The sequence below is a fragment of the Bombina bombina genome, chromosome 8, assembly GCF_027579735.1.
Source record: "Bombina bombina isolate aBomBom1 chromosome 8, aBomBom1.pri, whole genome shotgun sequence".
Classification (NCBI taxonomy): domain Eukaryota; kingdom Metazoa; phylum Chordata; class Amphibia; order Anura; family Bombinatoridae; genus Bombina; species Bombina bombina.
Window position 1 is genome coordinate 309,023,970 of NC_069506.1, and position 24,814 is coordinate 309,048,783.

Sequence of the window (24,814 nt, forward strand, 5' to 3'; positions counted from 1 at the left end):
TGTAAGTTAATACCTTTATGGTTATATTTCAATAAGGCTCTTTGAAAAAAATAAAAAAAAAATGTAGTGAAAACATTTCAATGTAATTTCTTTTTGCTGCAAACTGAGAATTTATGTCAGTGCTAGGTGCTCCCTGTAAACCTTACTCTATTCTCTGATATTCTCTACCCCAGAGAGCCTCATTACTGTATATGGGAACTCTCAACTTTATGGGACTTCCAGGTCCCACCCTTTTTCTTGAACAAGTCAATGAGTTCTGCCCCTGTAAAGTCTACACATCATTTCTCACCAAGCTGGAGTGGTTTTGATAAAAGGGCCCTAGGTGTCTAAAAATAGGCACAAACAGAAATAAGATGCAAGATGCCATCAGGTAATATCTATCCCTTCTAATTGTAGAACACTGGCACTGTCTCAAGTTGAAAAAAAAAACTTGTGGCCCTGACACTAATTGATGTTCTTAGTGGTCAATCATCTTGAACTAGGAAGTAAATGCCAAGACATATATTCACTGGTACTTTCACCAACTTTTCACCAGTGCTCAGATATGGTGTGTACATTAATGAATTAAGCAATTAACCAATTGTTTGCTCACAATGTACAAGGGCATACAGTTAGCAGAGGAGGTTCAATTTCACAACCATAATCCTTCTTACCCTTGACCACAACATATGTCATAATTTGGGACTTAATAATGTTGTTAGATATAGAAAGGTATTAATTACTGAGAAATACAACTATGCCTTTATAGAAATTGCCCATATAGACAGTGATATTTATTGGAATATCTAAAGTGCCTTAATTACTCAATAGACACATAAATAAAATAGGAACTAGTGACACTGGAATTATTTTTAACTTGATATATAATTCCTACATATGTATGTACTATATTAATTTTATATTCGTTCCAGTTTTTTGTTATGAAAGGTTTTGACTTTTTTTGTGATAACATTAGAGTTTGTTCTAGGCATCATGCTATTTTCTTGTGGATATCATTGTGGGATTCATCACTTACATATCCAGCATTTACAAAGGTGCTGGACTCAATCTGTTTATGGCTGTTTCACTTAAATCCATTGTTCTTTTTGGTCAGAAATTAAATTACAAAACATATACACTATGTTACATCTCAACCAGACATTTCTCCAAAGAGGATAAGAATATTTCCATTATAACTTTGCAAACCTGACCTGACTTCTGCACACAAATTACCTATACATCAGAATTGAACGATAGATAGGAGGACAAACAGAATGAAATGGAAATGAAAAGAGATCTAATAGCTGTATTGTAGATTAAGAATTTATTTATGAGGTCAAGATTTCTTTTTTGTTCACAGACGGCATGATAAAAGAAGAAGATCTCTATCATAGAAAGAGATGTCATTGTCTACCCATTGTACTGTGGCCAACAGGACATTGAAAAAACAAAGTCAATTTGAGATGTAGGAGATACACAGCAATAGGTAGATACAGAGCAAGACAATACATAAAGAGTGTCTTATGTTGTGTGTTATTTCATAAATGAAAAGTTTCTTACCTTGTACAATGATATGTACTCGAGAGGTTTTGGGGTGATTGTCTGTCTGCACAGAGCAGGTGTAGGGGCCCTCATCATAAATGTCAACATTCTGGATCTCAATGCTATAATGAGTTTTGGTGTAAGCCAGAAGAACAACCCGGGGGTCTATAGACCACTTGTCATTGCCAGTGTATAATATGGTGCTGCGATTCAGCCAGGCCACACGTGTCACTCGACTGTCCACTGTGCACCTGAGAACAAAACAGAGTTACATAAGTATCATCTAAAAAAGATTCAAATTGTATTGCCATATTAAACTATTCATGTTTATATATAAAGTGGTAAAACACTAAAGGGGCACAAAACTTTGACAAAAGAGTAGCATATAGGTATTTTTGCTTGAAAAATTTGAAGTTTAAAGGGACATGAAACCCAATTGTTTTTTTCTTTCATGATTCAGATAGAGGATGCACAGTAAATAACTGACTTCTAGGAACAATTCTAGGAACAATTCCCGCATTTCTATTGGTGGAAAGGAACAAGCCATTTACAAGCAAAAGCAAAAAATTAGTTTTGTACAGGACAGGAAAATCTGATTTTAAAAAGGCAATATTTAATTTTTTTACATTACCTCTATTAAAACAAATAAACTAGTTCACTGTCCCATTAATAGATGAAACAGAACACACTGAGAAAAAAATATTTTTGATAAAAATACATTTTAAAATGAAGAAATTAAAAGGCTTTAATGAATACTTAGTTTGTAGTATGACGCCCAATGAATTCTGATTCAGATGAGGTGCTTTTAGTGGACGTGTCTTTATTTCTAGTATGTAATTGTTTTGATGGTGTGCAGTGTATTCTAAATGTTATACAATTACTGTCAATATGCCTCATTCCTATTTTTGTAAGTGTCAGGAGAATAATATATTTTTTCTACACTTGATAGCGTTTGAATGTTGAATGGACATTAAACCCTATGATTTTACTCCATTCTTTTAGTATCCTTTGTTGAAGGAGCAGCTATATACTAGTAGGAGCTAGCTGAACACATCTTGTGAGCCAATAAAGGGAGCTATATGTATGCAACCACAAATCAGCAGCTAACTCTCAGTAGTGCATTACTGCTCCTGAGCTTAGCTAGCTATGCTTATTCAACAAAGGATACAAGATAATAGAAAGTTTTTTAGCATTGCATGCCCTATCTGAATCATGAAAGTTTAATTTTGACTTTACTGTCCCTTTAAACACATAGGGGTTAATCAAAGTCTATGGTTTGTTAATTATCAACATGTTAATAGCTGCCATGAGTCATTTTCTAAGCCAATGTGACTACATTCAACGATTTCTATTGTTTATTGGCAGCAATTTTTTCATTATCGTTTCAGTGAAAAATAGCCGTATACTTAACATGTGCCAGAACTGTTATTCTGATAAATATCCAAATTCTCGACACCTAGTAATATATTTACTGGGCCATTTTTAGCTTATGAATTCCAATAGCTAAAAAGCACAACCCTGAACAACGCTTTCAACAAATTACAGTATACACCAAAAGGGACTGAAAGTAACTGGATTGCAGCATGGGCAAATCACGCTGACATTATTGGACCCATATGATGCTATATAGGGATAGATTTATCAAAGCTGAGGAGTACAGGGGCGCATATATGCGCCCCTGTATGCCTCAGCTCGCCTGTGGCGGGGCAAAATTACTCGCAGGTAATTACCATTGCACACGAGCGCAATTTTGCGCTCGAGTGTAATCCCGCCCCCTGCCCGCGCACAGCTAATCACGTGCGGGCAGGAGCTGTCAATCTCCTCGGTCGGACTCGACCGCGGAGATTGAATTTTGCCAACTTAGAGGTGGCGAAGAGGTTAGGGAAGCGGCGGTCTGATGACTGCTGCTTGTTAAATTATGGCAAGCTAGTTCTTGTGAGAACTTGCAGCCGTAGGGCTTTGGTAAATCGAGCCCATAATGTGTTGTCATTAGGTTTGGTAGGGAGATAGATAAGGGTGACCTCTAGTGCTTTTTTAAAATATGAAAATCTGTGCAGTATTTACTGAGATATTTTGGCTAAAAGTGACTGAGTAACATTTTTAGATTTGCTTAATAGATTAGGTTTAATGGTTTTGGTACACAAACGTAGTATGTAAATATATTCAAGTTGACAAGTGGGGTGGAAAACCAGTTTAAAGTTAACACGCATTGCATTTTTTAATGATAGTATTATTATTATTATTTTTATTGGATTGCTTTCAATTTAAACATAAATGAATCATTGCTTATTATTTTATTATTTTATGATGTTAAATGCAATGCTGTAATTTCAAACATTTAATAGTGTAAGATATAATAAATGTACATTATTTTTTCCTTTGATTTGGCATTCACAGTAGATTTAATAATATAGTATAATTATGACCAATCTGTAAGTCTGTCGGATGGTCAGTCCGTCTACTATCTATCTATCTATCTATCTATCTATCTATCTATCTATCTGTCAATATCTGTCTGTCTGTATATATTTGTCTGTTCTCTCTCTCTCTCTCTCTCTCTCTCTCTCTCTCTCTATGTGTATATATATATATATATATATATATATATATATATATATATATATATATATATATATATATATATGCAATTTATCAAAATTAACTGAAATACGAATATTTATAGCTTTTAATATTTATTGTCATCTGGCTTCCAGTTTATGCATTGTCTTAAAAGGACATTGTACTGAAAAAAAATAAATGTTCTAATTAATTGGAGCATGTAAAAAGCTTTGGTAACCCTGTAATTCTATGGGGCCTATCTATCAAGCTACGAATTTAGCTTGAGGCCCTGTGTTTCTGGCGAGTCTTCAGGCTCGCCAGAAACACCAGTTATGAAGCAGCGGTCTAAAGACCCTGCTCTGATGAGGCAGACAGGAATCGCGGGAATTCAACCCGATCGAGTATGATCGGATTGATTGACACCCCCTGCTCCATAAGTGAGGTTAAGCTCATAGTTACAGTACAGCTTGTGAGCTTAAAATAACTGCTGGTCCTGAGATTAAACAGCCAGTGGGTGACTAAGCAGCGGTAGCCGCACTGGGCACTTTGTCCTTAACTCTGACACTATAATCTATGTAAATATTAGAATGTGAATGTTACAGTTAAGTTGTTATTTTAAAATGTAACGCATCTGTCTGCATCCCTTATAGAATACATCATCTTAAATGTAAAGCCTTATACACCTGTGATTGCTGTCATTCGTCAAATTCTTCTACAATTATCTACATTTTAAATACAACTTAAAAGATTTTTTTAAACGCAGTGTTACAAGAGGGGTATTGTGTAAAGCTGCCTATTGACAGTAATAGGGATATTTTGTGTTATGAAAGGAATATTCTTCAGGCTAAGTGGAATTGGACCTTAGTAACTTTTATACAACCGAATAAAAAATGTCATTTAACTGCAATGTCTCTCACAAATCCCATAGACAGTGACAGTTACATAGTGTGCTGACAAATGGTTTCATAGGTCATAATATTCACAGGAAGGAAGACAATTCCAGGAAAAGACACAGAAAAAATATATAGAAATCAAAATTAACCCCTGATATACAATGTTTAAATATATATAACAAAAACAATGCAATGTAAGTTGATTATTTAATTTGTCCATATTTCCTATAAGTTAACAATGTAATTTTTTTTAACTTCGCCTGGAACAGAAACTGCCTAATTCAGAAACCTACCCCTGCAAAATGCTACACAGTGAGGGTCTGACTGTTGCAGGAGCTTATTTATCGTCATCCCTACTTGGTCACAGGAAAGGAGATAAATATTTAAATACTGGAAAACAACAGTTTACGTTTTTTTTGCATATACTGTGTGTATATATAAATATATAAAACCAGGGTGGAAAAATATTACTATAGTTGACTAATCAGGGGTTACAAGATATGAAAGGGACATTAAACCCCAAAAAATGATTTCATGATTCAGATAGAGGATGCAATTTTTAAAAAGTTTCCAATTTACTTCTATTATCAAATTTATTTCATTCTCATGTTATTCTTTGTTGAAGAGATACCCAGGTAGGTAGCGTGCACATGCCTGAAGCCCTACATAACAGGAAATAGTGCTGTCATCTAGTGCTCCTGCTAATGTATAGCATTGTTGCAAAACTGCTGCTATATAGTACTGCAGACACGTGCACACTCTTGAGCTAACATTTTGGCTTTTAAAATAAGGATAACAAGAAAACTAAGAAAAATTGATAATAGAAGTAAATAAGAAAGTTGTTTAAAATGTTATGTTCTATCTAAATCATGAAAGAAAAAAATTGGGGTTTATGTCCCTTTAACCAAGAGAGAACAAGTTACTAGTCCACTCAATGTTAAATATAGTAAAAACCTCAAAATATTTACTCATCCGCTGCAATTTTTTACTTCTCTGTGAGTAAAGGAAATTTCAAGCCCTGTATATAATTTTAAATTTAAATTTGATTGTAGTCTATTTTAATACAGGAGACTGGAACTGAGAACTAAACAAAAATGGAATAGCACACAAAGGGCTAGATTACAAGGGGAGCGCTAAATTATCGCGAGCCCGCAACAAGGCATATTTGCCTGTTTTTTGGGAGGCGCACAATAAATAACCATTACAAGTGGCTAGTTATTGCACAAGAAAGCGATAGTTAGCACTCCACTTGTAATCTGGCCCAAAATAAGGTAACTCGTTCATTAATTCAATTCATTAATTAAAGTAATTAAATTAATTAATTTTAGATATTTTTGAGATAGAGATAGATGTTCTATATTGTCTCAAAAGATCCGAATCTCATTTTGGGTCAACCTGTCTTGCTCCTGGGATTATATCTAAGTTTTGAGATTCCTAGCATTTAACCTCAAATCCTAAATGTATTGCTGAGTTTTCCCCAGGCCAAGGCTAGCTGGTATGCCGAACAAGCCCTTTTTCAGCTTTATTAAATTCACTGTTTAATTGTCTTGAACTTTCAATGCCCTGGAATAAACTATTAGTTAGATTATGTTCTTTCTCAGTAGCAATTGATAGAAATTTAGCTTTAAATAAATCAGCTAATCATAGGTGATGACACACTGCACTGTGGGTAACTGCAACTGAAGACTTCATGTGTGATACCCCATGTTGGCTCTTGAGAATTAAGTGAAATTGTGGTAGGAAAAACAGAGCATTTAATTATATCCTTCTGTGAAGGGTCCAGAATGTCAGACAGAATATCCAGACATTTCTTAGATTTATTTTAAGGGAGGTTAACAGCTCTAAATTGACTGTAATTTAAAGATGACCTGCCCTACGGCTTGAAGCAACGTCCACCACCTTTTAGGGAGTTCCATTTAGGAGATTCAATTTCTCTTGTAGGATTCCAGCAGTAAATGACCCTTCACATGAGCTAGTGATCCACAGCTCATATCATTTTACTTTATGAATTATCCTTTTACTTTATATACTTTATATACTAAACCCCACTCATGGGTCTTTAAAAGTGTTGCTTTTTGTGTAAAGAAAACAATGTACTCAGACAAGCAGCTAATTTGAGTTTATTGTATTTAAAACAGCTGCAGACCCACCCTGCCCATTCAAATGGACTAGCATTTCTCTATTTCTCACCCCACTTAGAGGATTTTCTGCTGTTATCTCTTGTTTACATATCTTTTCTGCAATCAATACTGCAGTATTGTCATTTTTAATGTGGTTGATGGTTTCAACTGGTGAAAATCAGCTATTTTTAAATGGCAAAATAAAAGTAAAAGATATTTGACAATAATTTAATATAATTCAGCATTTTTAATGGATCATTGGAAACATATAACAATGCTACTTTAATAGCTTTTATATCAAACCCTTGTTATAATCAAATCATGTATTGCTCGGTGGAATTTTTATTCCCCTACAAATTTTGTGATAAAAGGTAATAGTTTGAGTAAGATTGTTAACCTCTTTGATGATTTAATTAGAGAGAAAGGCAACCAAACTATTTGCCTATGGTGCCTCGGCTTTATGTTATACGTGTTTGTGAAATATATAATCTCTAGTTTATAAGCTCGCTTTTTAGCAGGCCCCCATTGTCCTAAAATGTCCTTAAAGGGACACTGTACCCAAAAAATTTCTTTCGTGATTCAGATTGAGCATGAAATTTTAAGCAACTTTCTAATTTACTCCTATTATCAAATTTTCTTCATTCTCTTGGTATCTTTATTTGAAATGCAAGAATGTAAGTTTAGATGCCGGCCCATTTTTGGTGAACAACCTGGGTTGTCCTTGCTGATTGGTGGATAAATTCATCCACCAATAAAAAAGTGCTGTCCAGAGTACTGAAACCAAAAAAAAGCTTAGATGCTTTCTTTTTCAAATAATGATAGCAAGAGAACGAAGAAAAATTGATAATAGGAGTAAATTAGAAAGTTGTTTAAAATTGCATGCTCTATCTGAATTACAAAATAAAAAAATTGGGTTCAGTGTCCCTTTAACTGATGTAATAGCATTTGAACCTGTTTGTATTCATTGCCCAATACTGTGAAATCTGTTAAAAAATATTATCTTGGTATCCTAATCTGTTATTGCTATTATTATTATTTATTATAATAATAATTTATTTATAGGGCATTAACGGATTCCGCAAAGCTATAAACATAGGTATAATAAGCAAAGGCAGCATTTATAGAAGCAAAGGGTTAGATGACCGTGCCAAGAGCTATGCTGTTGTAGATCAGCTTACATAAAGGAGAGCTATATGACAACTGGGCTTGTAGGCTTACATGCTAAGATGGTTCAAGGATTGACAGTGTTATTGAGAACCTTGGAAAGTTAGGGTCAGGATTTTGTGTTTTATTCTGGAGGTAAGAGGAAGTCAGTGAAAGGACAGTGAAGAGGTGCAGCAGATGAAGAGCAACGTGTAATAATTTCTAGCCCGGCAGAGACATTATTATGGATTGTAAAGAAGATAGACAGTAGATAGGGAGATCAGAGAGGATGGAGTTGCAATAGTCAAGGAGAGAAATTATGAGAGAGTCAATTTAAAGTCTTGTGTAAGGAAGTAGAACATTTAGGAATTGTTTTTGAGGTGGAAATGACAGGAATTGGTCAAAGAATGGACTTGAGGAGTGACCCCAAGGCATCGGTCGTAAGGGGTTGGGGTAATGATGTTATTTTCAACAGTTATAAAAAGTTGGGGGTCAAGATTTTGGAAGAAGGGGGAAAATAAGCACAGTTTTGTAGATATTTAGCTTAAGATATTGAGAGGACATCCAGGATGAAGTACAAGTGATACTAAAATACAGAAGAGGACCAAGAACAGAGTCTTATGGTACCTCAACAGAAAGTGGTAAAGAGGAAGAGGATGTGCCAGAGAGGGCTACACTAAAGGTGAGGTTAGATGTTGAAAATTATACCTAGGTAGGTTCAGGTACAGCATGGGACCTAGCTGGTTATTGATGGCTATGCACTTATATGGTCAGCTGGATTCCAGTAGTACATTGCTGCTCACAATATGACTTTAACTATGGGTTTAACCTCTTTGCAGGTTTTAAACACTTGGTTATATACACGCTATTGTGCAATGATAAAAAGTTCAAACACATTCAAGCATTTTGTTTTTTTGTATGTTTTTGTCTCTTACATATTTATATAGCAATACCTACATTTGATCCCAGACTGACAACTTCTAAATTCCCCTAACATAGCTCTTGGAACTGGCTCTAAAACTGATATTGGAGTGTATGTACAGCAAACAGGTTATATTTTATTGAGGATTCTCTTTAGTGAGGAAAAATACTATGAATTTTATGAAATCCAATTTCTATTGCACAACATATGCAGTTACTAGCTGTGAGTCAACTTTATTGTTCCTTTCTTATCCATAAGGTCAAAATGCCAAGATCTACTTTCCATAAATAGATGAATAAATGCACGACAATTATCTTTTTATAGATGTATTCAAAGATCTGCTTAAAAGAAGTTCATATTGTGTCAAACATAGAAAGAACAGATAATATAAGTAGATAAAATAACATGATTTTGTTCATAACAGTCAATTAATTCTTCTTTCTTAGAATAAAGGAACCATAAAGTAAAAAAATAAAAATCATCAACTAAAAAAGATTTTTCATTAAAAAAAAAAAGATTAGACACATGCAAATACTTTGTATCCCATGCAAGTTAACAAAAAAAAATCTGTTGGTCAAAATTATGATGACATAAGTTAGAAGAAAGCTGGTCAGCAGCACCCAACATCTTCGGTTTGCGCTAGCACTGCAGAAACACTCAACAAGGGTATGTCACATGAAAAAAACAGGGCTTCATTGGTCAAAAACAGTGGTAGACTATCAAACGTGTTAAAGATAATGGAATACATTAAGATCTTTAATTTAAAGGGTAGCATTAAAAAAAAAAAAAAATCTTAGGAACATTCTTTCTAAAGTGATCTGGTCAAGTGAAATTTACTCCTGACGAAAGATTTGGTTATGCAGCCTTTAATTTAATAGAGTTCACAGATGCTTACTTAGTCCAGTACTTTATTACTTGTTGTTACATACCAGACAGGCATCTTGCAATGGGTTAAATAGCTATAAACTTGTAAGAAGTACATGAAACTTTTAAATAATTATATTTTGTTAGCAGCTAAAAATGTCCGCAAAGCTCCACCCACAGCTTTCTTCTTGTCCAGTTAGTTTCTTGTACGACAATTTAGCAGTGCACGTTTAATATTTTTCAGTTATCTATTTTACATTGCACATGCACAAATCAGCATGTGGGAGTAGGAAAACGTATTCATGAGTCGATCATGATTGGAGAAACTTAACATACCAAAATATACATGTGATAGGTGGGTGGTGAATACTTAAATGTTACAAGCTTATAGATGTGTGACTTGTTGCAGATTGCTTATCTGATATGTAACAATAAGTAATCAAAATGATATATTGGGTCTAGACAGTCCTTTTAATATATTGTCACGCACACACGTTTTTTAAGCAAGTATCTGAATTTTTTCAAAAGCAATTTGTAGAACGCAAAACTGGGCATCATAATTTGGCTCTTCAAATATTTGCCATGATTTGAATTTAGAAGGCTACATATTGGGTAGTAATTTCAATTTGCAGAAGTAATTCTTTACAGAAGTAGATATGTGGAAAAGCCTGCACACAGGTATGGTGAGGATAGATTAGTTAACTGATGTAAGTTACTAGTCAAAAGCTAGAACAGTCTATTCTTACTTGCCTGCTGTAAATTCTTACTGGTGGACTTGTAGAAATTTCCAACTCTCTAACTTCTGTCTAAGAAATGCAATCTCTGGACTGTGAAGGGGTTAACAAGAACTGACTAATGTAATGCACTGGACTCACTAATGAAGTGTGAAAATGTTCTGGAATTGCTGAACATGAACAAGAATACAATCCTGCTGATTTACACGCTATGCATTTTGCCGACACTTTGCTAATTTCATTATAGGGGAGGGATGAAAATTGCTCATACAACTGGACAGACTTCAATATTGGAATGATGCGTGGTTGCGAGCCATAGGGGAGGGAGATATGAATGGTAGGGGAAATTATGGTCTAGAGCTTTTGATTCCCTGGGATAGATGCCAAGTTCCCTTGTCTCTCCCTCTTCAGCTACAGAGGCATCCACATCTGCCGGGGCAAACGTACTTGAGACAGGCTGCCAAAAGCACAGATAATAGTATTAATCACCTGCTTTTCTACATCACCTTTCAATTTCAAATCACTTTACCATTATAGGTTGCCTCCAGCCTCAAGCCATTCCATAAGTGGAGTGCTGGCAGCATGTACTGGAAAACTGGCTTTTAGAAAGGGAACGTATAATATCGGTGTTGTTCTATACATGTTCTATACATATTTAATGCATTTGTGTATAAATCAAGATACATGTGCACATGTGTATACATACACACGTCTGTATGTCTGTCTGTCTGTCAATCTATCTATTATCTATCTGTCTATCTATTATCTGTCTATCTATCCACCCATCAATATATCTATCAATCTACACATCCTTCTGTTTGTCTGCTGTGATTTCAAACATTTGATAATTTATAGGGATAGTAAACGCCAAAAATGTTATTGTTTAAAAAGATAGATGCTCCCTTCATTTACCATTCCCCAGTTTTGCATAACCAACACTGTTATAGAAATATGCTTTTTACCTCTGTGATTACCTTGTATCTATGCTTCTGCTGACTGCCTCCTTATCTCAGATGATTTGACAGACTTGCATTTCAGGCAATTAGTGCTGACTCTTAAATAACTTCAGGTGCATGAGCACAGTGTTATCTATATGAAACACATGACCTAATGCCCTCTAGCTGTGAAAATTTGTCAAATGCAGAGCCGGCCTTCAAGGGCTTAGAAATTAGCATATGAGCCAACCTATGTTTAGCTTTTAACTAAGAATAACAAGAGAACAAAGCAAATTTGATGATAAAAGTAAATTAGAAAGTTGTTTAAAAGTGCATGCCCTATCTGAATCATGAAAGTTTAATTTGGACTTTACTAGCCCTTTAAGGTATAATTAATTTTGGATTGGCCATTTACAGTTGTTTGATATTATAGGATAGTTATGACCAACCTTGAGTATGAATAGTGAGACAAAAATCTATCTTTCTGTTATCTATCTATCATCTATCAATCTATCTATCTATCTATCTATCTATCTATCTATCTCTATTGGCTCACAAACATTGGTAGTTTTATGAAAATGTTATGATCCTTAGTCTGATCTACAATAGAGGAATGTGTGTGAGCAGCTTTTAAAAAATGGGCTTAGTATCTCCACCCCCATTCTCAGTAGTTTCTTAAAGGGACATTGTACACTAGATTTTTCTTTGGATAAATGTTTTATAGATGATACATTTATATAGCCCATCTGGGAGTGTTTTTGTAACAATGTAAAGTTTTGCTTATTTTTAAATAACATTGTGCTGATTTCCTAACCAAGCCCCAAAGTTGTAGATGTATACTGATGCCTACAGACCTCAGATTGCTTCTGTTTGTATAATGGATCTTTCCATATGCAGGGGGGTGTCTGCTCTCAGTCCCTTACAGTGGGTGTCCCAGACTAACCTTATCAACTGGGAGCTTCTAAGTAAGTTTTTAAAATATTTTATACTGGATTTTTAGATCAGTATCTGTGCATTATCTTTATACTAGTGTCTATTACACAAAGTTATATGAAAGTTGGTGTAAACTGTCCCTTTAATATTGATGTGCAGCTATTAATTGGTTGGATGTCAATGTATGTTTAGGCGACTTCAAAATTGTTGCAATATTTTAGACATACTGTTCGATATGCATGGTATATCATATGAGAGTTTCTGGTCTCTTTAGACTTATACTTGAGGATCCGTAGCGTTAATGCACTACAATATGTGCCAGATGTTTTAACATCTGCTGCATCGGTACACGCTAATTAGTAAGAAATGTCCAACACAGGCACGCAAGGTGAATGTACAGATGCATAAAATGTCAAAAGAGCATTGACATTCTTAGTTTCAGCTGTGTCTTAAAGGGATAGTTTACACCACTATTTAATATATAGATATAACTGCATGTAATAGACACTACTATAAAGAAGAATATGCACAGAGGCTGATCTAAAAATCCAGTATAAAACCTTTTAAAAACTTACTTAGAAGCTCCTAGTTTAGCACTGTTGATGAGGTAATCTGGGGCACCCATTAAAAGGGGCTGGGTAAACAAAAAGAGCAGACACTCCCCAGCTCCCATGCATATGAAAAGACAGATAACATAAACAGGAGCCTGCAGGAGTCTGTAAACGTGTGTATACATCTGGCACTGTGGGGCTTGGTTAGGAATCTGAAAATCAGCACAATGTTTCCAGTCAATGGAAAGATAATATACCAAAAGGACAGTGTCCAAGGATAAAACATAACTGTTCTAGACTTTCAGACTATGAGGAGCAAGTGCATATTTTAGAAAGTAAATTTTTAGAAAGGGGATATAACCCTGAAACCATTAAAAAAGCAAGGGGACAGGTAGATAAAAAGGACAGGAATAGACTATTAAAGTGAATGTAAATTTTCACGAATAAAAGCCCTGTTTTTAAAAATACTATAAAAACAGGGAAACTTTCATTAATGAAAGTTTACATACCAGCCATTTTTAAAAAAATACTTACTTTTATTCCTTTCAAGCTTGGAACACCGTAGCAGTGATTCTCCCGCACCCAGGTCCTCTCTTCTTACGTCAGAAATGACAAATCCAGCTTCCTCCAATAACAGCTTCCCCCCCAGAGCAAACATTGCCTGAGGCCACGCCATCATTGGAGGAAGCCGGATTCATAATTTCTGACAAAAGAAGAGAAGGCCTGGTGGCGGGGAATCGCTGCTCCGATGTTACAAGCTTGAAAGGAATAAAAGGTAAATATTTTTAAAAAAACGGCTGCTATGTAAACTTTCATGATTGAAAGTGACCGTGTTTTTAATAGTATTTTTAAAAACAGGGCTTTCATTCGTGAATATTTACATTCACTTTAACATATAAAAAAAACAAAGAATGAACCACAAGAAAAGGCAACTGATTCAGTTAATGTTCTCCTAGTGACAGACTATAACTGATGAACTGAATGATAATCATCTACTAAAAAAAGGATGAAAAAACACTGGCACCTAATACAAACAGATCCTATTATAGGGGATAAAATGTCTGACTCCCCCCAGATAGTATATAAGAAAGCTAGAAATGTGAAAAGTATACTGGCTCTAAGTGAGTTTAAAAAAGGAGGAAATAAACCATTGAAAGAAAGTGACATCCAAGGGAATTTACTAAATGTTTTTTTCCCTCTGCTTTGGGTGTAGATCTTGTAGATACAGTAGTAAGTGTAAAGAAATTAAATGGAGACAGAATGACTATATACACAAAATTAAAGGTATAGTAAGATGTCAGGATAAGGGTGTAGTCTACATTATTAAGTACTCATATCATAAATAGTATATTGGTGAGACTACTAGGACTCTGATGGAACGGATACGTGAACATCTGTGCTGTATTGAAAAGGGTAACTTGGACACACATCTATACAGTAACTTTCGTGTAACACACAACAATAACCTAAGAGACTTCAAGTTTTGGGGTATTCTAAAAGTCACTTCTGACTGGAGAGGGGGGGACATTGGGCAGAAACTCCTAAGAGAGGAAGCAGAGTTCATTTACAATATGAAAACCCTGCACCCCTTTGGTTTGAATTCGGAACTAAAAGTCTCTCCCTTTCTTGTTACATAAGGGATACTGGAGAATAAACATTCTGCTCAGTGCATTGGCTTTTCTCCTATCCTATATGTAATGATATCCTCTATTTTGATGTTGCAAATATTATTTTTATTAGGATAGTTTTATGTTCTAGATTTTTAACATTCAGATTATTTTAGTAATATTTTAGACAACATAAAATAATAAGCTAATTTTTTAAGTTTTTATATCAAATGTCATTTTAAGATCTGTTTGTAACACATTTATCTCTTCCTTATGTGATACTATGACATAGGGATGACTTGTCTATGCAATCAAATATGTAACTAAGTAAATATAAGTTTAGATTCACAACCTATGCATGTATTTTAAGTAATTCACCTTACAACCGAGATTTGCTGTGGAAAGACTGCATAGTAATAAAGTCCACCTTATAAAATATACAGACATTTCACCTTTAATTGCAACACCCAAATGGAGCAATGGAAGACATGGTAGGGGTATTTAAAAGGCAGACACAGACGACCAAAATCATGTTTTGATAAAGCCCTGCATTAGGGGCAAAACGCGTCAACTGGATACACTACCAGATCAGCAGTATCACTTTCCCTGATCTGAGGAGTCTGTAATACAGACAGAGGTCTGAGGAACTAGATACTCTGAATGGCCGTTCACCTGCATTGCTGTGAAGTTCTACACTCATGCTGCTAGCGTACAACAGGATTTTCTATTCAAATCCGCTGGACCAATAGTGATGTCACTCATCACATGACTGCTTCACTAAGTTAGAGTGAAGAGGTAACTGCCGGAGAAGGATGCTGCGATTGTGGCCAAGTGTCCTTTACTACAGAACAAACTACTCAAGTAAGGTATTATCCACAGACTCACAAGTGGGACGGTAACTTTGTTTGCTTATCCTCTTGGTGGTCTGCTAAACCCTGAAAACATTTGCTATTAACGGCATAGCAGTTTACTGGACTGTTAGCTGACATTCATTGAGCAGTTGCTATCGGCGACATTTACACAGAGAACATTTATATCCCGTAAGTTGGAATATTTAGCGAGAAGGTGGTGCTATACCGCAATACGAGAAATTTGTTCAGTACTGTTTTTACGCCTATATTCTTATACCGTATTGAATAAATGAGTGTGTATACTAGAGTTATCACCTTATGCTCTTAATTTTAGAAGAGATAAGGTAATTGATGTACTTAGAGTGAGATTATATGCACTCTACTCACTGATAGATTTGTTCTATGTGTTTAATTTTCCAAACACTGATCTTATTGATATTTTTTTATAAATTGTGATTTTGTCTATTGTTATTGCTCTTAAGGGAGACGTCCCTTTATTGTATTAGCTATATTGAACTTTGCACTGTTCTGATTTGATTTTAGATAAATGATGGTATGCTTCTAATTAATTGTAACAAAGAGGTTTTATGAGAATGAATACATTTTTCTACATCATACTCCAGTACTCTTTTGTTTTTCCTTAGCGATCCTTATTCTACATTGATTCTATTGTCTATTTTGTTGGCAATACTTGGGGAAGGGTTAGAAAAATCTAGTGTACAATGTCCCTTTAATGAAAATGTGAAATTGGAGTGCTGTATATCTGATGCTATTTTGGCACAATATATATCTATACCTATATATAGATAATTACGGTATATATAGGAATAGATATATACATATACTATACTATGTGGGATAGTAGCTATATTTAGTATCATGCAAACACACAAAGCCATAGCACCAAAGTTTAACCCTCTAACATATGTACAGTCAGTATAATGTACATTGAAACAGTGTTGAGCTTAATGCAATAGGTGGCACACTTTAATATGTGAATAAGGGGCAACCCGAAACGCGTCCTTTCTGAGAGGATGTGTGTCTCACTGTTCAGTTTTTAATTACTTTTTGATGTGGCTGTATCTTTTACCCTCGTTGGTTTAAATATGTTTTAGCACGTCTATCAATAAAGGATTTTATGTTTCAAGCCGTTCTAGCCTTTGCCCTTTGTTTCCATGGTATATTTAGTATCAATCACTGTCCTGTGTGGTGCTGGCAAATTAGTGGTCCAAGCCCTAATGTGCTACTGACAACATAGAAAATAATCGCCTATCATTTTTGCTTTACAGCATATATGGAGGTTAAATCCTTGTTATGTTTATTATTGCCATAAGATGAATTAAAGGGACACTGAAATCAAATTTTTTCTTTCGTGATTCAGATAGAGCATGACATCTTAAGCAACTTTCTAATTTACTCCTATTATCAAATTTTCTTTATTCTCTTGGTATTTTTATTTGAAATGCAAGAAACCTTGGTTTTCCTGATTGGAGGATAAATTTATCCACCAATAAAAAAGTGCTGTCCAGAGTTATGAACCAAGAAAAAAGCTTAGATGTCTTCTTTTTCAAATAAAGATAGCAAGAGAACATAGAAAAAGTGTCCCTTTAATAACTGATGTCTGTGTTACTAGAAATATGGGTGTTGAGTTCCCATACATGTAAAAATGTGCACAATGCATCTAATACCCTTATTTGGGGTATACTTGTCTATTCACCCTTCAATAAATGACCCGCACAGAAAGATAAATAGATTAATCATTAGTAAAAGTTATTCAAAGGTGCATTAAATCAGGCACATAACGCTATTAGCTCAAAAAACATCCAGGAAACAGCTTTATATGAATGTACTGTGAGTTTGAATTGCTACATAATATCTGACTGTTAATAAATTGACCCCAGATTGTTTCAGTGCTGTGTAAAATTGTTTACAATAACACGCTGTGGAGTAAAAATAGTCTATCGTATTAGGGTGTAGAGTATTCCTGTTGAGAAAAGAATGGTTTATAAAATGCTCTTGGTTTAAAACTTCAGAGATACTGAAAACACAATATTTGGCTGAACAGTTACTTCTCTGCATGTGCATAATAAATATCTAACAGAACTTTACAAGGAAAAATAAATGGGAAAGGAATACAATTATATATAATTATCCTGTCCAGAAATCTAAATTGAAAGATATATTTTTAGCCTTTTTTCCCTTTTTATTCTACAACTATATGACAATATTTTTTACATAAATATCAGGACATTTAATATATCAGTATCTTTAATAGTTTTGCTTATTAAAACTAAACAGTACAGGTGGCCCTCGTTTTACAATGGTTCAATTTACACCGTTTCAGAATAACAACCTTTTTTTCCAGTCATGTGACTGCTATTGAAAAGCATTGAGAAGCAGTGCATTTATTAAAATAGCCAGTAGGTGGAGCTGTCCGCTTGTGTTGCAGCAAAGCCGAGCAAGCTGAAATTAATCAGTTTAACCAGACCTGAGCTATCGATTTCAAGGGAACAAGATCTTCCTGTCTATAAATCAGTCCAGATTGGAATGCACAGAAAGAACTGTTTGCAGAAAAATGCAAGTGAAGTCTGTGTTGTGTGATTATTTTATTAGGTTTTAATGCTGTTTAGCATTTAAATTCTTCATTTCAAAGCTTTAAAAATAATGTATTAGGTGTTACTTATGACAATTTTGAGAGGGGCCTGGAACCTATCTCCCTCACTTCCCATTGACTTGCATTATAAACTGGGTTTCAATTTACAACGGTCTCAATTTACAACCATTCCTTCTGGAACCTAACCCCGGTGTAAACTGAGGGCTACCTGTATATATTTAGAGCAACCCCCCCCCCCCCATTTTTAAAATAAATAAATATTTGAAATGTTTTTTATTATTTACAAACATTTTCAATAATGCTGGAAATAGTACTTGTAAAGTGTATAAAGCATCTTATAAGTAAACTTTAGATATCTCACAAAGCAATAAATATTTTAAAGTCTTTATAGATAATGCACAATTTTCTTATCTTTAAAGGGAAATTGAAGTGCAGAGAATCTATTCTCTAATTCCTTTAAGAGCATGTAATTGTTTCTCTATACACCATGGAAGTTATGTGTTTAACCCCCACAAAGAGGTTAAACACCTAAGTAAAGTACCACTCTGGTGCCACAATCTGCTGTCATGCAACTGCCATGCTCTGTGACTCCCAAACAGGACTTTATCTATGTGCTTTTCCCCTGTATCCCCATTAAAGTCTATGGGGAGTTTTGTAGATAAATCTTTTGATAAACTTTTCTACATTATTGTTATAAACCCCAAATAGTTCCAAAACAAGTAGTGAATAATGTTTTAATGAATTAGAGGATGTAATTTGTGCAATACAATGTCCCTATAGCATGTGAAATACAATGCTATCTTTGCTTTCTTTTTAGAAAGTAGACCGTTTGCAAAACATATCGACCCACCACTTTGGCGCGAAGGCTCAGATATCCCAGGATTTTAAAACAGATATGATATCAGCAATGATACATGTCATGTAGTTGTATTATTTCTATACAATAACATCTCTTTAAGCTATGTATTAAAAAGGGCATGTTAAATACTGAAATCTGTTGGTCTGTTGACTCCGAGGGCCATAATCTGTAATATACTAAAGCTATCATCGTTTTTTAACGGTCATTCAGCCTCTGTTAACAAGCTATAAAGACCCAGTGCAAACTGCTGACTACACCCTTAGGAAATAGATTCTCAAAATATAGCTGTAATGTTTTAATAGAATATATGGCTGACACAAAGAGTACAAACAACAGAGAATCTACATGATTGCTTAACCTCTTGGCAGCCAGAGAGGACTGTTATACATTACTAGAGAATATGTTGCTGCCCTATCTGGAAGGGTTAAATAGCATTAACAATACCAATTGTAGTGCACAGATCTGAGTTTTATGTAGCAATCTAAACATAACAAAGAATACTTATGATTATGAATGCAGCATTTTTAGATTGTGGGTTCAAATATGTCGGCCATACTAGTATAAGTGTTTAAAGTAAATGTGCATTTAAAGTTACGAACGTGTTATTATTGACTACAATGCATGAAATATTAATGATCCAATGATTGATTTGTTGATTGAAATATTGGTCAGAAGAATCCTGTTAAGGAAAAACGGAGAGGTGCCACATAGGGTAATATTGACTAAACAAGCCACCTGTGCAAAGATCTATTAATTACCCCTTAAGGGTGGCTACTCACAAGCGTGACAGCACAACTGGAGTGCCTAGTTGGACAGTACGGGACCAACAGAGTTGCCCGTAAGACTCACAGAGGATACCTGAACGTCGTACGTCAGGTCACGTGACGGAAAGGGCCAATCCCAAGAATGGAAACAAAAGGTAGATATCCAGTCACTAGTGATCCACAGGATGGTAGGCAGCAGAGGGGGCATCACAAAGGAGCCGTTAGATAAAGTGAACATATCAAACGGCCATATAATAAAATTTGAGCAAGTAGAATAAAAAGTGTGTAAACTTAATTGAATACAACACTAGCATAGCAATGCGTTTCTCAGCAACACATATGCCGTTTCATCAGGCTGTATGAGAATTAACAACTACTTGCTCTATAAATCTGAAAATGCTAACCAATCAGAGACCAGTGTTGAAACACACCCTTCAGCGTAATAATGGAAGGAAAATATGCATACTCCTCTAAAAGGGACAGATTATAATAGTCAGATGTGAATAGACACTGATAATAGGAGAGGAAGCATTACACACATAAATAAAATATTCAAAGGAGACGTAAAATAACATCATATACATACAATACAAAAAATATAGATATACTAATAACACTTGTTTGTCCTGGATCTGAGATCTCTGCTGTTCGACAGTTTAAAGATTATATTTGTCCTGATGAAGGCCCAACTTAGGGCCGAAACGTTGACCATGTATTTGTGATTCTACTAAATAAAGAAATTATTCATCTTCTAAATAAACCCTGAGAGTGCCCTTCTTCTTTATGGATATTTATACTAATAACATGATACATATTATGGCAACTAAATATTGTAAATTGTATAAAATCAAATGTAACATTCAGTACTAAAATAGGCTATAATAAACAGTACATATATTAAGCAATATAAAAGTAAAATATGGATAACACCCCTCTGCATAATAGAGACCTGTAGGATTCATATACCTTATTAAAAATAGGATATACCATATATAAAATCTGGTAAGATACTGGCCAAAAAGCAGGAAGCATATAATACAACATACACAGATAAACTGTAAAGTGCAGAAATGTGCTAACTAATAGAAATCTAAGAAAAAAATATCAGATCCTGTGGTGAATGGATCATATAATAAGTAATGGCCATGTTATACCACTGATTTCCACCTAGGTAATACTAATTGTATTATCAGGGGTAAAGGTACTGGTAGGTTAACATATGAATTAAGGTTATAATTGTGTTATACGTTACTGTATAGTTCTTTGACATTTTATTTTATTTTATTTCATTTCATTTTCTTTGTGGGTTTATTTGGGGTAGTCACTTATGTGAGATGAGTTCATGCTCCTACATATATATTATAATATATATTATACTAGTATTTGTATTTAGTCTTTATGGTTATCTTTTTACATCACCAATTGAATTTTGTATCTGCTGTGTTCATGATTGAATGTGCAATGGGATTGGTTGTGGGGGAGGGGCGGGTATAATATTTTTATTATATAGCCTGAAGAAACAGCCCTAGAGGGGCTGAGAAATGCGTTGCATTGTTTTTAATAAATAATTGTTTGTGATACACTTGCTGTTCTCTTGTGGTCTTATCCTGCTTGGACGCACGTCGTTTGGTTGGTGTTTGGAGCTAACCCAAGCCTGAGCACAGTCTGCTGGGCGACTGAGAGGTTCCAGCTGTCCTATACTGCACCTGGAGGTGCGCTACTAACTGCGAGTTCAACCAATAATTGCATATTTTGCTCTAATCAAACGGTACTGGGCTATGGGTTCTGTTTTATTCCATCCATAGGATTAGAAATTTGATCTGCTGTCTGGCTGCCACTTCCTGAGTGTCTCCTACACAGCTACTACCTGAGGGTTCCATTGTGGATATACAGTGAGCTGGACCACTGCTAATTGATTCAGCCTGTGCCACTTGCACCATAGGATGCTCCAATTTTGTGAGTACCACTTCACATCTTGTTGATCTATCGGTGTGCATATGTTATTAGGCCATATTGGCGCCTCTGTGTCTTCTCTTTTCTAGTATTACTGTCTGCCTACTGACAAATCTACATATACACACACACTTTATATATAACATGGAAAGGGACTGCACTCTCGGACCGGACTGGGTACATATCCCATGACCCTGCAACATGCACAGTCCTGGGTGCACAATAACACTCTCAAGAAGCTGCACTATACCCAGAGTCACAGACAGTTAACCCCTGACAGATGAGTGCTGGACTTTCTCTGTGTGCTGTATTTATTTGTTTTGTAAATTTCCCTATGGGCCTTGCACCAAGACCTGTCTGGGGTTAATTGCCTGTGACTCTGGGGACAGTGCAGCTTCCTGAGAGTGCTATTGTGCAACCAGGGCTGTGCATTTTGAAGGGACATTGGATGTGTACCTAGTCCGGTCTGAGAGTGCAGTCCCCTTCCGTGTTTTGTATATGTCTAGGGTGATTATATAAGCCTGTGCACCCTTCACTTGTTCTCCAGTTTGTTGGATTGAGAGCTTGCATTGTGTGGCTGTTTAGGGACTCAGGTTTTGGAAGAGACCTTGACGTGGTACCTGAGCTTGTCCCATTTGGCCAGATGCAGTAACTAACTCTTCCAGTTTTGCTTTTAATCTTAGCTGAGAGTTTGTAAGTGAGTGCTGGACTTTCTCTGTGTGCTGTATACATAAAGAAGGCAGGATCCAGCTTGTATGAAATAAAAACCAAGGTTTATTAGGTATAATTAAAACGCCATGTAGGCTTGACAGTACAGCATAAAACAAGAGGAGGTGTGTGAGCGTGACACCAACGGCTTACATGTTTCGGCACTCATGGCTATGATTACGGCTGTCAAGCTGGATCCTGCCTTCTTTGTGACTTTACTCTCACACCAGCTTTGGATCCGCTTTTGCCCCTGTATACTAGTTGTAAACCCGGCTGAAGAAAGAGCACCGCCCCCCGACCAGAGATCCATGATACGTCACGTCTGACGTCAGAATGCACGCCTGAAAGTAAGGAGCGCTGCTGGAGCTTTACTGCCGCTGCCGGATGCTTTGGAGCTATTAGCCCACCGATACGATTTCGGTTTTGACCATGTAGGTGCCCGGCCAGTCTGGAGTCTCTTTACAGGAGTACCGCACAGCATATGCAGGATTACCAGGGGGCGGATACAGCTCAATAGGGGTAAGTCCCGGGAACAACTTTGTGTGTTTGTTCACAACTTATGTTCATTTGCATATTAGAGGAGTGTTCCTTATTCTTTCATATATTGCTGCTGTATACATATACATATATAATTATTATTATTGTGGAGGGCGGAGCCTGCTCTCAAAGCGGCAAGACATGTCTTTGTGAAGCTTCGTGAGTTTTAGACAATTTCTACAGATTGTCCACAGCAAATCTACAAAATATTTGATTATTTTGAGCTTGTTTACTTCTGGAGCCTTGACATACTCTGAGAGCGGATGGTTCGACTATGTTCTCTGAGACAGCTGTGTGACAAACCTTTCCTCAGGAAAAGGTATGGAATGGTCAAGTGAGGGTTTTTTAAAGATTGGTGTGATAGATATATATTATTGTCACTCATCTATAATGATTTCAATCTCCCTTCAGATAACTGTGTGCTGATAAAGCACTGTTACCATTTTTTCTAGTGATATAGTGTAGACAAAGCTGCAAAAAAGAGAGTTTGTGCTATGGAAAATAGGTGTGTCAGATGAATTTCGCCTGATCAGTGATTCTTTAATCCTTCTATAGCGTCTATCACTATAATTCTGTTATTTAGGATGCATCAGAGGCTGAGGCCGCGCTTAACTTTGGCTGAGCACGCATTCCCTTCAGCCTTTAAAGAATTGTAGCTCTAACAAATGCTTCTTTTGCCATTTGTGATCAACTCTGTGTTAGTCAGAGTTCTCAGATAAGACACTATGACAGTGTTTGGTACTGACAAGTCCAAGCACTCTGCTAATAAAAAGCTTAGACCTAGATTCTAGAATTGATATTTGTTAGGCGGTTTTGGGGGACCATAAATACCACAAAAAGTTAACCAGAAAGCTAAAGATCAAGGGAGGAGGGGATATTGGATTATAATCTTATCTTTGGTTAGATATTTATATGCTTATTTTATTAAATCCTCATTTTGCCTCCTTTGGCCCTCTTCTTGCTCTGTATAGATCACTGGTCATATAATTTTTCAATAAATGCACTTGGGTGGTTTAAATGTTCGTGAACTTCACTGCAAACTGTATCTTTCGCTTAATACAATTATACATAGATAAAAACAGGTTTAAAACCTTGCATTATAGAGGCTGCTGCAGTCACAAATTAGATGGAGGCTGCACTTACAAATTAGATGGAGGCTGCAGTTACAAATTAGATGGAGGCTGCAGTTACAAATTAGATGGAGGCTGCAGTTACAAATTAGATGGAGGCTGCAGTTACAAATTAGATGGAGGCTAACAATTCAAAACATCTTCATTTTTAAATAAATAACACTTTTATAGTAACCATCTTTCAGGGACTAAATTACCAAGGGCCAAACATGACCAGACTTGGCCAGGAGATCAGTTCATCCTCACCAGCCCCTGCATTATGTGCAGCTGATTTACTAAAGTTAGCTTCATCAGGTGACAAATACAGGAGCCTAAAAGTGACCAAAACATAAACATTCTGAAAGGGTACATGAATATGCTGAAGTATCTTGGAAACATCTCTTGCCATCTTTTCTTCCACATTGGTTTAAATTTGTCGCTAGAGGATAGAAGGGTTATAAAAGACCTACATCAAGATCTGAAACAATCATGTATGCAGTGTGTTTTACTTGGCTTCCCTTATGTACAGGAAATTTGTCAAGCTAAATCTGTCCCATATGAGGTACCTCTGACATGGAATCTGAATCAGCTGTGACAGAGGGACAGTATTATTGACATTTTCTTGAGAAATGTTGAC

The 24,814-nt window shown here is 35.7% G+C and overlaps 1 protein-coding gene across 1 annotated transcript in view; it reads right to left on the reverse strand.

The window, feature by feature from the left end:
* Nucleotides 1–24,814, reverse strand: part of LOC128639233 (opioid-binding protein/cell adhesion molecule-like) — a 621,299-nt gene that overhangs the window by 216,481 nt on the left and 380,004 nt on the right. Inside the window, exon 2 of the mRNA XM_053691508.1 lies at nucleotides 1,540–1,772. Coding sequence (XP_053547483.1) covers nucleotides 1,540–1,772 — 233 coding nt within the window. The remainder of the gene's footprint in view (nucleotides 1–1,539; nucleotides 1,773–24,814) is intronic.